At 38.8% G+C, this 14,721-nt stretch overlaps 1 protein-coding gene across 2 annotated transcripts in view; it reads right to left on the bottom strand.

Annotated features, from left to right (window-relative positions):
- Positions 1 to 483: 483 nt before the first annotated feature.
- FAM19A1 (family with sequence similarity 19 (chemokine (C-C motif)-like), member A1) overlaps positions 484 to 14,721 on the bottom strand; it is a 535,315-nt gene continuing 521,077 nt past the window's right edge. For both annotated transcript variants that reach the window (XM_012651077.1, XM_012651078.1), the window contains 2 exons: positions 8,051 to 8,175; positions 484 to 1,613 (listed from right to left, as the gene is read on the bottom strand). In XM_012651077.1, coding sequence (XP_012506531.1) covers positions 1,596 to 1,613; positions 8,051 to 8,175 — 143 coding nt within the window. In that variant the 3' untranslated portion in view covers positions 484 to 1,595. The remainder of the gene's footprint in view (positions 1,614 to 8,050; positions 8,176 to 14,721) is intronic.

Raw genomic sequence — 14,721 nt, 5'->3', positions numbered from 1 at the left:
AGGACCTAATGTGCTACTGATCTAATAAGAGGTCCTACCAATATGCATTCCAGAGAATAGGTTTTGCAGAAAAAACAGATACACTTGCCTGATAGGATAAGTGACTAGAATGTAAAGTGCTATTATGCTAGCTCTAAGAAAACTAAAACTTAAGTGGATATTTTCTTCCTATAAGCATTAGCTAATTCTCAAAAGAGGAGATGGTGAATAATTTCTTTTTGGGAGGGTGAGCCCCGTATCATCCCCATGACCACTATGGAAGCCCAGTGATTTGACGTTTCATCTTGCTGACTGAGGGCCCTGCAGTTATAGTAATGAGTTTCTGGTCTTCAAAATATTCGGGTTGGAAATAGTAGCCACGATGGAAGAAAAGACCTCGTGGAAGAAGTTCTGGTTGACTGTGAGTCCCTGGGCGGGGTGTTCTCTGGATTTGGTTAAAAGTAATTCAGTAAAAATAAATGGCAAATAAAGAGGACAAGTAGGTTTAGAAAGAAGTTATTTACTGCTTTAATAGGGCTGTCCAACATTTGGTCACATAGATCATTCTGAAACCTAATTGCTTTCATAGCCTTCCTATCTCACCAGAGGATATCTGAATACTCTTGGAAAAAGCAAATCAAACATAGAAAGAGGCGCTATGATAAGATTGTGGCTACAGCACTATGTAGTTAATGATGCCAGACTTTGGATTTAATTGGAGATCATTTCTGCAGTCTAGGACAGCTATACAAAGCCTTAAGATGTTGTATTTACAGGACTTATTAATACAGGGATCCATATCCTAACATAACTCTGCCAGAGTCTTAATAGCATGGTAGAGCAGCTCCCTCAAGAATCCTCATTTTCGTGTATGTGGAAAAGCTAGTAGTTCTAAAAATATTTTCCTGGAAGAGGTTAGAACGGTTATTATATATCAATTGAATATAAAGTATGGTTATGTAAGTCAAGCTTGCATGCTAATATTGCACAGGGTAGAAAGCAATAAAACAGGATGATGCGCTTCCTTGGGCCATCTAGTAGAAACAGAAGGAAGCTCTTGACTCAGTATCGTTATGATGCCTCATATTCCAGGAGTCCACCTGTAGCTGGCCTTCCAGTGTCAGCGCCATCTTGAATTCTCAAAAGGGCACATATCTTCCTTGCCAATAGAAAAGAAATGACAAACAAAACAAAGCAAAACAGACCAAACATCCAAAACTCAAAGGGGTACATCAGCCATCTCAAACTGTGGTACTGTTCGTTTCTTGAAGAGAAATATATAATATTTCAAAATATTATATATATACATGTATTTCAAATGGTACAAAGTAACTGTAGATTCAAATTAGAAGAGATTGATCGTTCTTCATGATCCCAAAAAATTTCACTGAGAAAACTCTTTTTTTAAAACCCACTTTCCATGGTGTTGCCCAAAACTCCGAGTCTTCTCACTGTAGGATATTTTGATACACACAGTAAACGCACTGTGATTATCTGGTAACCAGTCAAAGTGCAAATAAGAAATCCATTTGGCTTGTAAATGTGTAAGATGTTTTAAACTCTCAAAATGTATTTTCCGCAGGGTTGGTTTTCCTTTACTACCACAGATGCTTCTGTTAGGTTCTCGGGTGAATCTGAAACCAAAGAAAGAAAGACATTTCAGGGAGAACAGCACAAAAGAAATGTGATTATGCAGAAAATGAGGACATCTTGGATTTTTCAGGATTTTGAACTCAAAAATCTTAAAGTTTAGAGCAGCAGTTTGTTCAAACGGTGATCAAAGTATATCGACAGGCAACTATATTTTCATCAATTCATTGAATTAATTCTGTTCACAACTGAGAAGACAGACTCTTGGAGCAATGTCTAGCAGGGACTGGCTTCATGGGTTACACAGGGCTCTGTTTTGGACAGGGCTCCATGCTTGGTTTAATGTCCTACTGTCGTCATCTTGAAATTATTAATAATGTTTGAACAAGGGCCCTGCATTCTCATTTTACACTAGGCCTTGCAAATTCTGTAATTTGTAGTCCTCTGATGAGAATTTGAACTGAGTAGGTCATTCATTCCATGGCTTTCTCAAGTTGGCCTGTTGTAAGATGTAGAGGACTGGCATGAGGTGAAGTTGTTGCCAAGGTTAGACCACATCTATGTAGGAACATAGGAGACCTTTGCAAGATGAGAAACTGTTCTACACAATGGCAGAATGTTCAAGGGCAATCAAGTCTATTCCTATAACTGTAGATATATTTTAATCCATTTGAATATGGTGTCAAAGAATCAGATATTTTTTAAAAATGCATGCACAGAGAATCACTAAGAACACAAATAATAATTCTAATAAAGTTGAAGCCTTTATTTAGAGTTTGAAGAAATAAGGCATTTTTATTTATTATCTCTTGTTTATAGTTTTAGAAATTGAGTGTTCTGAGTCCATTTAAAGTTTTCAGAGTTATACAGGAACAATAACAAAAGTCTGCATTGAGAAGTTGGTTACGCCAGGGGTAGAATGTATGAGAAATCTTCACACATTTATTTTCTTATCCTCATCTTAAAAATAATAGATTCTTCTTCCAAACCTTGTTTTCCTACATTCCAGTGACCTTTACCACTTTTTGTTTACACTGTCTTCTTTTCCACCAAAAGAAGGGACAAAGTGACATTCACAAAACTAAATTGAAACTGCCTTTCTTTTACCTCTGTTCCCTCCTCCCCAACCTTAGGCCCTATCCTCTATAGAAGACCAAGGGTTCTGTCATGTCCTCTGTCACATACATCCCCAAGACTTTAATATACTTTATTTAGATCATAGAGGCTTAAATATGTTTATTAGCTAAAGAAATGATTGAGTTCACTTGGACCCACGGGTAATTATGATAGTGTAAATTGGTTTATTTGTTTATTCTTCCTGCAATTTCTAAATCTCTCAATATTTTCTATGTCTTTCAATGTCTCTTCCTTATTTTCCAATTCTTTATCCTTCTGAACAGTTATTATTATTTCTTTAGATTGCTCTCTCTCTCTCTCTCTCTCTCATTCTCTCTTTAAAAAGTATGTCATGCAAAATGGACTGTGGATCAGGATTGTAAAGTCACAGGCTCTCAGACCATTTCAGATCTGGTGAAATTCTGAGCAGCTGGATTACGTTGAAGCGAGTACTTTGCCCTTTTAGTAATATACAAACATCGAGGTTCTTAAAATGGGTGGAGGAATGCAAAACTAGAGTTGTCATTAGGAGGAGGGACCCCGGAGAGTGTAGACAAATGACTGTGGTGGATATGTGTTGGGCCAGTCACATAAAACATAGATTTGACAAGATGGCTATTGTGGTTAGTTTTGCAATCTCAGGTCTGCTAACTTTCCCTTTCAGGGGATGAAACTTGACTTTCCATTTTGCACTAACTGTTGATTTTCTCACTAGTTTGAGTGACATTCACATACTGGAATGGAGCAAATTCAGAGTTGTTTGATACTTCCTGGAGTATTACACCAGATTATGTTCTGCTTTTTTAACCTGTTAATTTTTCTTTTCAAGTGACTTCGGTTTTCTCCTCCTTTCATCTTCTTTCTCTTCCTGTCCTCAAACAATTGATGTTCAGTTTTTAGCTGGAAGTATTACAGCATCGTCAAATAACTTATTTCCTCTAAGGGGAACTTTGTCTTTCTAAATTAAGTCATTGTTCCTGAATACAAAAGGTATAGATGTGTTCCTGAACACATGAGATATAGCCTCCGCAACATTCAAACATATGTGTTTGATATATTAGTTTAATGAAAAAAAATTAATTCATAGGTCTCTAAAACCACAAGAAAAGATCTCTGGTCAATAATTAGAGTGGTTAGTCTTGCTGTTAACTACCAACAAACGAAACAATTTAAGGAATGATTGATTAAGCAGAGACAGGGTTAATATTTGGCCATGAAACATCACCCAGATGTATTAAGCTTCTTCCCAGGAGGGTGTGTGATACCAGCTTTATTCTGCTCCAGGTTGGGTCTTGGGAAATCTCCTAAGGTTAACTATTTCCTTTCTATATTGTGGCATCCAGGAGTCTTCCTCTCTTCCCAAGATTTATTCTTCCAAAGCTCCTGAAAGGAAAGGATTTGCCTAATTCCGCCTATCTTTTTTCCTTCTTTCTGTGGGTTATATTGTCATGCAGATCCAATGTACCCAAGGTTTTCCTTTAGACTGTGGCCTGTTAGCCAGGCTAGTCCATGTCCTGGGGTGTCTGGCAGTTTAGATGAAACACTGAATTTCTACTCTTCATCCTCCTTAAAAAATGAACACCATAAAATTTTAAATTAGATAACACTTTGAAGAATCATTTGTTTATCTACATTTCAAAGACTTCTGAGAATTTTGTCTTAGGATGATTATTTTAGAAGTAACCCACAGAGTAGGAAGGTTTGGAAAAATTTTTTAAAGGGAAGGAGAATGAAGTCCCAGGAAGCTTTCCTGATATTATCTTTATATTGGAGTTAGGTTTTAAATAATAGTATGAAGTGAGCTCTCAGTTGCCATTAACAATCTGGGTGTGTTTCTTCAGCTTTTTTTCTTTTCTTTTTTTTTTTTTTTTGGAGAGTGCTCTTTTTGAATCAATCTTATAAAAAAAAGAACAAAAGAGGTGGCTCTCTTTATTTTTCTTACCTCTGATAAAAACAATGAAAACATGTGACTCATAATAATTAAAGTACATCTGTAAATTAGACTATTTTAAAAGTAAAAAATGGCTAGAGTCCATATTTGAAGTGTGTAGGCATATTTGTGCTCTGATAGGGAAAAATACATAAGGCATACAAGAAAAATTAATATAAATCCTATTTTCAGAGCATATGGTCTAAGGACTGGTGTTTGCTCGCCATTGATACAGAATGCACAGTTCCGATATGCATCGTCTAGACTTAATTGGTGCCTTTCTGTTTAAAAGTGCTTGTTTCATTGTGAATTTCCTGGGAAGGTGAGGGGAGAAAAATTATATATCAGCAGCAGTGTTTGAGTCTTTTTGAGGTTTAAAAAGTATAGCCTTTTTCCCAGTGTCCTCTTGTTTCTGCTCTAAAGACAGACTTGAGAATTCTCAGTTGACTGATATGCAGCCCACAAGGCTATAGAGCAGTTTCCTATTTTCTCTCCTGAAATGGAGGTGTTTGGTAGATAGCGAGGGACTCTGGGTCTCCTAGGGATGGAAGTGGGTGCTGTGGCCCCCATCTTGGTCCTGCCCCACCCTAATCTCCCGAGCGCCTGGGGGAGGAGGGAATACCCTATGAATCTGCCAATCAACTTAGCGTGTCAGCTGCAAAAGAATGCAGAGGGCTCTCTAGCCCACGGGCCAAGCAGCGTAAGTACCATAGAGTCTGGAAATTGACCTGGAACAACCTGCATGCGTAGTTAAGACTAGGTCATGCAGCTCCCAACTGTCCAATCAAAGTGGTTCCATGGTGACCTCTGAACCATGAAGGAGGTCCCAATCTGGCACTGTAAAACAAGATGCAGTCCATAACCAATCCCTCTCTTTGCCCTTCCTTTTGCTTGCCCTGCTGTGACAATGGGTCCGGTCATCATCTGTGGAGTATTTACCATGCTCTGTAAACCTGTATCTTGCTCTTGCCTATAATCCTGTCTTTCTCTCCTCAATAAACCTCATTTTCATGCTTGCTTAACTTTGGAGTGTCTGGTCGTTCTTCGGCCATGAGCGCGTCAAGAACAGACATTTTCAGACTAAAACCTGACAGATGCACACGTCAGAGCAGGTACATCCTCTGCTCTCAAACTGACTGCAACTGTGGTTAATAATATTTCCCTTGTACATTCAACTGTGTTGGTGGGACTCACCTCACCTCCCACTAGGGTGGGAGCAAACAGTGTGCTCCAGCCTTTGTTACTGTGATCGGATTCTGCACAATATTCCTGTAATGCCAGAAAATGTCCAGGGTGTATTTACAACATGCCTGATGGTTTTAAAATATTCTCTACAGAGGCCAAATAAAAGAAAGCTACATAAATCGCAAAAAAGTAGCATTAACAATTTCTGGGTGTTTTTTGTTTTTGTTTTTGTTTAGTTTATATTCTACCTTCCAAAGAGTCCCCTAGTTGGTGCTGTTGGAATTTTCCATATTTAAATCTTGACTTGAATTATTTTTATTTACTGAGTTTCAGGTCTGGAGACACCATAAGAAAAAGGCTTACCTTCAATAAAAGGTCATCGGTTATCATTTGGAATAGAGAATAGAGATTTGGTGGAATATACACCAGCAATGTGTGTAAACACCTTTAAAACAAAGGTGACTGCATTCCAATCGTACTAGCTATAATTCAGAATAACTTAAACTAACTTGTGAGGGAGTCTTCAAATTATTTGGTAAAAGCATTTTCAGGTAAAACATAACCAAAGGGAAACATGACATCTGCTCTTCATCAGCTAATTAAAATGGTTTCTGTGGGTAAGTAGCCTTAACCACACTCATTCTGAACACTCTCTTCTGTAGGCATTTCATTGAAATAAAATGCAGTAATCCACACCGAGCTACTCAGGTACATGCAGACTCACGTTAAAATGCCAGGGTGGTCCAGGAACCCCTGCTGACCACAGGACAGGGAGGTGTGGCCATTCACTGGTTAATATGGTCAACACAGGTAACTAAATTTGAAACACAAAATGAAATATCTCCACTTATTTTATTTGAGTGTTTTATATAGTGTTATGAAGCATTATTTTTGTTTTCTGCATCACAAAGCTTCAAGACCCAGCTTTATTTATTGAAAAGATGATATGGAGAAGAAAGAACAAATTAAGATTCATGATACAGGGGTTGGAATCAGAGATGCATATTTAAATTTGAGTCACCCTTTTGGTAGAATAAAATTTCAACATACTGGGATTTGTAATTGGTGGAGCTTGCTTTAAAAAATACCCAAGAAATGACAGTGTTGCCGTAGAGCTGAGTGGGAACAAAATGAGTGGCACATGGAGATTTGGCAAAAACAGGTTTTATTTCACGCCGGCCAGCAAGACTCAGAGGGGCTTTGCTCTCCCCAAATTCTGAGCACCAGACAAAGAGCATAGCAGTCTTTTATACACTCTGCTTAAGGAGGAGGGGCACGGTTACAACAGGGTTAACTTTAGTGAGGCAGAGTCCTAGCTACTTCACCGGTACGCTAATTGCTACAGGTGATTTATGAGGGCAGCAGCTGCCAGGGCGGGGGGCAGGGGAGGAAGCCCAGGGAAAGGTTGCAAAGGAGGAAACCCGGCAGTGGAATTCTCCAATTTTCCACTTCGACAACACACACACACACACACACACACACACACACACACACACACACACACAGGTTGATATTCAAGTGATACACATACATGTGACCATACTCGTTGTTAAAGTACTGACATGCTTTTGTATTAGTTGGTAAATAGTTACTGTCTTAAGCATCCCCAGTGCCTTCCTACCCCTTTCTCCTTTAGGAATCCCAGACTATCCAGTACCTACAGGGATAAGATCTTGCTAGTTGGGCCTTTCCACCATGCTCCAGCATCAGGGCACCCACTCTGAGGGGTTGGACCACCTCACCCTAAAGGTGGTTACATATTTTGAAGAGCACTCTATATTCAACCAGAGAAATCAAGGAATTATCATTCACTTCACAAAAACCTTTTCAGTTCTCTAAAAGATCGTCAAAGAATTCCTTTAAAGAACCCTTAGAAAATGGCTGTACATAAATGCAGACCTTTTCAGCAAACCATCTGGGTGCATTGGGCAAGACCTTTCTTTGATTATCATTCTGAGCACCATAGATGTTGGATGAACTATCCAAATAACCATCTCACTACTTCTCTTCCCTCTGGCTATTGCAACCCGATTTAATTTAAGACTCAGTAACAGAGAGTGTGGGAAGGTCAAGTTTAATCTCTAACTTCTTATTCATGGATGGACACTGATCTGCATAATTAAGAATGTTATCTGTAAGGCAAGAGTCATTCTCTCCTGTTCAAAACTTCTCTAGATGCTGTTTGTACAACACTAAGACAAATGGTACGGTTTACACCATGCACAAGACATATGAAATTAGTGAACTTACTCTTGTGGTCTTAATTTTGTTGCCTGTAGCGCACATCCATCCGGAATTGTCAGGGAGTGTCTTACATTCTTCTCCCTCTAGGCAAGGCTCCATCTCACACCACCATTTCCCAATCACTATGGAGGCTGTGCAAAAAATGAGAAACAATTGAGTCTGCAATTCACCCCAACAACCTGAGTGCTGATGATGCTGTGTCCCTCTGCAGATTTTCATGTTCTTTGAAACACACCAAGTCCTCTTTAATCTTCCATGACTAGCTATGAAATCTCTATTAAGAAAAATGAGATTTTAATTTATATGTCTCATAATGCAAATATAATTATGTTGTCTGGTTTCATCAAGCAGCATCTTCTCCAAAATCTCCTTGTATGATGAAAACATATGGAATGGGAAGACTTAGGAAGGAAATCGATATTTCACCCAAAATATACTTCCTTAACATATTTTGAGATGGCTATTCGGAGGGGCCTGCAGACAGAAATAGCCCTGCAAAAACCTTCAGAAGGCAAAGGAGAAGTTTTCCCTTGGTCCCTGCATTTAACATTTTGGGCCCTGAGGAACTTTTGTGCTGTTAGTTTTTGTAGATCATAGACCTTGTACTATTTCTATTCAGTGAAGGGGACAAAATACATAAACACTCTTCAGAATGACTGAGGCATTCTTTAGAGAAAGGCGAATTTATCCACCCAGCGTTAAGGTTTATCCCCTAGCCTAGGGCCTTTCTTCAAAGGCCTACCAAAAGAAAAAATGGACTGAAAGTACAAAAGAAAAGTTGCAAAATAAAAATCAGAGTAGTAATACATGAAAATATTTCTTTACAGTTGAAAGTTTAGTTGATATGGGTTGTGGTTTCCTTTTGTTTAATAATATGTTTGATATGATTTGGGTAAAAATATCACAAGTTGGGCCTCCGATAAAACAGCCCTAATTTTCAGGGTGAGATCAAGGCTTATGATACTAGAAAGCTGGCAATGAATTTAGTCTATGTATTTATAGCACATGTTTTTGATAAAAAGATTTTATAAAACCAGTGACTAGATTCATTCAGTACATATCAAGAAACTCCACATTTTCCTTAATGCCCTGATTGAAAAATTATTTTTTCATAAGCATCAGTCATTTCTGTACATCCTTGAGGTGTTAGTTCTTCACAAATCCACCCGGGGTTTTCCCATTCAAAATCTTCAAAGTGTCTGCTGGTGTTGGTTTCGTGATACTTTCTGGTTAGCTGTTTTCACACTAGACAAGAACTGTAGTTCTTGAGATTCTCACCCCTCAGTCCCCCGTGTCCCGAAGATGAGTCTCCAACGTGATGTTTAAGTCTCACAACCACAAAGAAGCCAAATGACATCTGTGAACGTCGTTTATTTCTTTGCTTACATCTAACAGAATTTGCTTTATGAATCTGGGAACTCCTATGTTAGGTGCATATATATTGAGAATTGTTATATCTTCTTGTTGAATTGATTCCTTTATCATTATATAATGACCATCTTTGTTTTTTTTTTTTTCTTTTACCATTGTTGATTTAAGGTTTATTTTATCTTATGTGAGAATAACTACTCCTGTTCACTTTTGGTTTTCATTTGCATGGAACATTTTTTTCACCCCTTAACCTTGCATCTGTGAAAATCTTTGCAAGTTAAATGGGTTTCTTAGAGACAGCATATATTTGAGCTTTTTTTTCTTTTTTTAAATCCATTCAGCCAATCTACATCATTTAAGGGTGGCATTAAGACCATTTACACTCAATGTTGTTATTGATATGTGAGATACTGTTCTGATCATCATTTTGATTGTTACATAGTTGCTTTGTTATCTCCCTTATGTTACTGTTTTATAAGACCTATAAATTTTAACTTTGGGGTGTCTTTATACTGGTGGGTATCCATTGTTCTGTTCCATGTCCAGCATATTTTTAAGCATTTCTTGTAGCGCAGGTCTAGTGGTGATACATTCCCTTAGTGTTTGCTTGTCTGGGAAAGACTTTATTTCTCCTTCATTTATCAAACTTAGTTTTGCAAGACACAAAATTCTTGGCTGGCCGTTATTCTGCTTAAGAAGACTAAAGATAGAACCCCTTTCCTTTCTGGCTTTTACAGTTTCTGTTGAGATTTCTGATGTTAGTCTGATGAGTTTTCCTTTGTAAGTTACTTAATGTTTTCACCTCACATCTCATAGGGCGTCCTGCTTCACATGCACTTTGGCCCGTCTGATGACCATATGCCTTGGTGATGCCCTTTTTGCAATGAATCTCCCAAGTGTTCACTGGGCTTCTTGTCTATTGGTAGATGTCTAAATCTCTAGCAAGACCAGGGAAGTTTTCCTTAACTATTCCCTCAAATTGATTTTCCAGGCCTTTTTCTTCTTCACCCTCCAGGATCCCTATGGTTCTTATATTTGGTTGTTTTGCATAATCCCATATTTCTCATAGACTTTGTTCATTCCTCTTAATTTTTTGTTCTTTATTTTTAATTGATTGGGTTTCAAAATACTTGTCTTCAAGCTCTGAAATTCTTTATTCTGCTTGGTCTAGTGTACTCTTAAAACTTTCCATGGTGTTTTATATTTTCCTAAATTAAATTTTCATTTCCAGAAGTTCTATTTGCTTTTTTTTTTTTGAGACAGAGTCTCACTGTGTTGCCTGGGCTAGAGTGCCGTGGTGTCATCCTAGCTCACAGCAACCTCAAACTCCTGGGCTCAAGTCATCCTTCTGCCTCAGCCTCCCGAGTAGCTGGGACTACAGGCATGTGCCACCATGCCTGGCTAATTTTTTCTATATATTTTTAGTTGTCCGATTAATTTCTATTTTTAGTAGAGATGGGGTCTCGCTCTTGCTCAGGCTGGTTTCGAACTCCTGAGTTCAAACAATCCGCCTGCCTCGGCCTCCCAGAGTGCTAGGATTACAGGCGTGAGCCACTGTGCCCAGCCATGTTTTTTTCAATATATCTATCCCTTTAGTACATTTTTCATTCATTTCCCGAATTATTTTCCTGATTTCTTTGAGTTTGTTTTCCATTTTCTCTTGGATCTCATTGAGCTTCCTTAAAATCCCTATTTGGAATTCTTTATCTGTCATTTCAGTATTTTCATTTTGGTTGAGATCCGTTGCTAGACAGTGGGTGTGCTCCTTTGGGGGTGGTCCTCTCACTCTGATTTTTCATACTTCCAGTGTTCTTGCCCTGATTTCTTCTCACCTGGAGCAGCTGTCACTTCTTGTTTTTAAATTTTCTTTTGTTTTGGTGGGACTATTTTTACCCCTCACTCTTACTTAAGGGTGTGCCTGTAGCATATGTTGGGTAAAGACCTTTGACTTTGCTTGTGAGTACTTTGATGGGGGTCTAGGTTCTGGATGAATACATTTGTTATCGATATCCTTAGTGTTGTGGTTTTCTCAATTGCTATTTATTTGTAGGTTATAGCAGTGGTGTACTATGTGTGTGGACAGATTCCCTGTCTTTTGTCAGCAAGGGGAGATGGAGGTCTTTGAAATCTTTTCTCTTTCATGGGCTTAGACCCACACACCACTGTCCTTGTAGTTCTGCTGGCATGGGCTCCCTTGCTTCCCAAGATTAGTTCACAAATCTCCCCTCTGTGTCTGCAAGCAACACAACTAAGTCTTAGGGGTACAGGATCCTGCCTGCGGCCTGTACTCTAATCTCTCAAGTTCAATCCCTGACCATGCCAGGAAAAAGCATGTTGGTCCTTACTTGCCGTTGGAGTGCCCATGCAGGCTTAATGTCCCTCTGTTTCGGGGAATGCCCTGCTTTATTGGAGCATTGAAGCAGGCAGCACCGGGGAGGACTAGTGGGCAGGGAACTCATAGTCCAAGATTCTTGGTCTGCTGTAGGTCTCTAAGAAGAAAGGCATGAACCCTGCTCTCTTTGGAAGCCTGAGTGTGGTGGGGGCACCAACAGTGGGGAAGTAGCCACTCCAGAGATCTCCAACTCAATCATCCCTTGGGGCACACATGCTAATTCATGTGGGAACTGCCATGGCTGTGTCAGCAACTGTGGGCAGGGGAGGGGAGGAGAGTCTGAATGGAGGAGAGCTGGCACTCTGGTCCTCTTTGTCCCAAGGGGCCCTCCTTGGCTTGCTGTACTGTTCTCTGCCCCGAAAGCAGCCTGCCCTGAATGTCCAAGATCTGGGATCTCACAGTTCCCCCAGGATCCACTGGTTCCCTATGGCCACCACAGTCTGGGCAGGTGTTGGGAAACGTTTGCATAGGGACAAGTGACAAGAAAACTGAAGGGCTGAAGTTCCCTGGATAAGACAAAGGCACACAATGGGTGGAAAAGCAATATGGTGCCTACTTTCTTGGCTTGGGTTTGTGGCGAGGGGAGCAACCCCAGGGGCTGGCAACCAGGTTCTCTGTTCTCAAAAAGTTCCCAAGGAGAGCCCCTAGGGACAAAGAGGACTGGAGTACCAGTTGTCCTCCATTCTGGTACTATTCCCTCAGAATTACACCTGGGCTATGGTTTTTGTTTTTTGTTTTTTTTTCATCTAAAACTTTTCCTTCTTTCTGAGATGATCTGGTGACTGACATCTCTAGTCAGCCATTTTGCCTCCTACCTCTTCTTCCCCACTTTCAGAATTCAGTCTTCCTCAGTCTTTACTTTGAATATAATTACTATGTATGATTATGTAGGCAAAGTCATGTCTATTCTATTATACTGTCAATGTAAAAAATTTCTCAAAGATAATTTTGCCATACTTGATGTGGACCAGACCAAAGTACATAAAATGCAAATCCGTTGGACAGGGCAAGCAAGCATAGGAGGTAAAATCTTATAAGCAGATTACCATCTATATGTAAGACAATATGATATTTTGATAAAACACAGAAAAAATACAAGATACAAATCTTCCATAGTGTGCAAAATGATTATGAGAGTTTAAAATTTTTGTTTTTCTTTTTGATGGAAGCGCTCTCTATCCAGGCATGGAGTAGGGGAAGATTCTTGTCATGGGTAAAAGAACTTATTTGTGCCCATTCATAACTGACAATATTAAATAAGAGAAGCACATTTATTGGCAGGAAGAAAAAATACATAATGTTAAAAGGGACCAAAAATAAATTGTAAAACTTCTGGTAACATAAGATAAAAATCAAGGTTTGCCAGTGTTTATTGAAAATCTATAATCTGAAGCTCCCTTTTGGCCGGTGCTTAATCAGAACCAGTCTGGTCACATTTACTACCATTTATGATGCTTAACTCTGAGCGAAAGAGCCTTTCCCAGCAGTCCTTCAGTTTGGTACTTTGTCACTCTTTTTTCATAGAGGCATGCAAATAATGGACAACTGGCAGTGGGGACAGCCTTTAGCACTTTTTACCACCTTCTAAAGAGCCTTGTTTGCCTTCCTTTTTCAGGCTGCTCTCTGCCCTCTTGGAACTGACCTACTTTGTTGGAAGCTAACAAAGCAATTTTTCTTTCTCTTAAGCATTAATGTCTCCTGAATGAAAATGTAGACATTAGAAAAAAAATATATATCTTGAAATCTGTGTATCACCTTTAATTCAAGGTTGTATGGATCCACTGGCTCATAGGGAAAAAGAAAAGTCTTTCTAAGAATAAAAATGTCCTGAAACCTGCTTACAATATCTAAAAATTCACATTTCAGTGGCCCCTCCTAAATAGAGTTTGACGATCTGGCACTACCGCCCTCTAGAACCTGGTTCATTCTTCCAGTTGTAGGGAAGTTAAATTTTTCCCCTGAAGGTTTGATAAGTTGAGTCTGTAAAACAAACTGATAATAGATTAACAGGGAAAAAAAGGCATACAAATTTTATTACGTGCACACATACAAAATACAAAAACTCAAAGGCAAGGTGGTTAATTTTTTTTATACCACCTTCAGGGGTAAAATATTTTGGTTTCCTTCAGTGTTGCTTTATCAAAGATGCTATTAAACCAATTTTGCTTCTGATTTGCATATTACATGGTCATTTTAATATATATCACTTTATGTCCAGGTCAAGCTACTGTCTCTTATCTTAGTTTTCTAATAAACTCATGTTTCCTATGATATCTTTGTTAAAAAATCACAAAGTGAGAACTTCAAAATTGCCTCCTCTTCTGCCTAACTGGAAGCTACCTAAAACTTTCAGATTATTGTAAGGGGAATGAGCCATTAGATTTCATAAAGTGAGCTAAAATCAGTGCTATTTAACTGTTTTTATAATTTTGTCTTATGGTGATACTCATGATATGTCATGGAAATCAAGATATGCCAGCCCAAAATATACTTCTTTGGCACATTTTGATAAGGCAATCCAGAGGGGCTGCAATCACAGAAATAGCTCTGAAAAGCTGTTTCTTGTTGGGGAAGAGGTGCATTTAGAAAGGAAATCTGCATTAGTGAAATAAATAGCAGATGCAAACAGGATTTCTCTGAGGTACCCCCAAAAGAGACTGAAAGTCTGACACTTTTTGTCTCAGTGTATTGGCTTCTTCTTGGCAGTGGGCAAATGAACCTGGTTGTGTGGCAATAATGTGGCTCCTTTTGGGACTCCCATGTCCATGTAAATAAGTTTGTATACTTTTTGTTCTGTGGATCTATCATCAATTAATTTTAACAGACTTAGATTTGAACCTTCAGAGAGAGAAGGAAATTCTCCTTGCTCCTACATAAGAAAAATGTAAATATAACTAATTCTTAAATATCTTGA

Source organism: Propithecus coquereli, unplaced genomic scaffold, assembly GCF_000956105.1.
Source record: "Propithecus coquereli isolate 6110/MARCELLA unplaced genomic scaffold, Pcoq_1.0 Scaffold347, whole genome shotgun sequence".
In the NCBI taxonomy this organism is placed as follows: Eukaryota; Metazoa; Chordata; class Mammalia; order Primates; family Indriidae; genus Propithecus; species Propithecus coquereli.
Note: the sequence above shows the minus strand (reverse complement) of the source record. Positions and strands in the feature narration are given on the sequence as shown.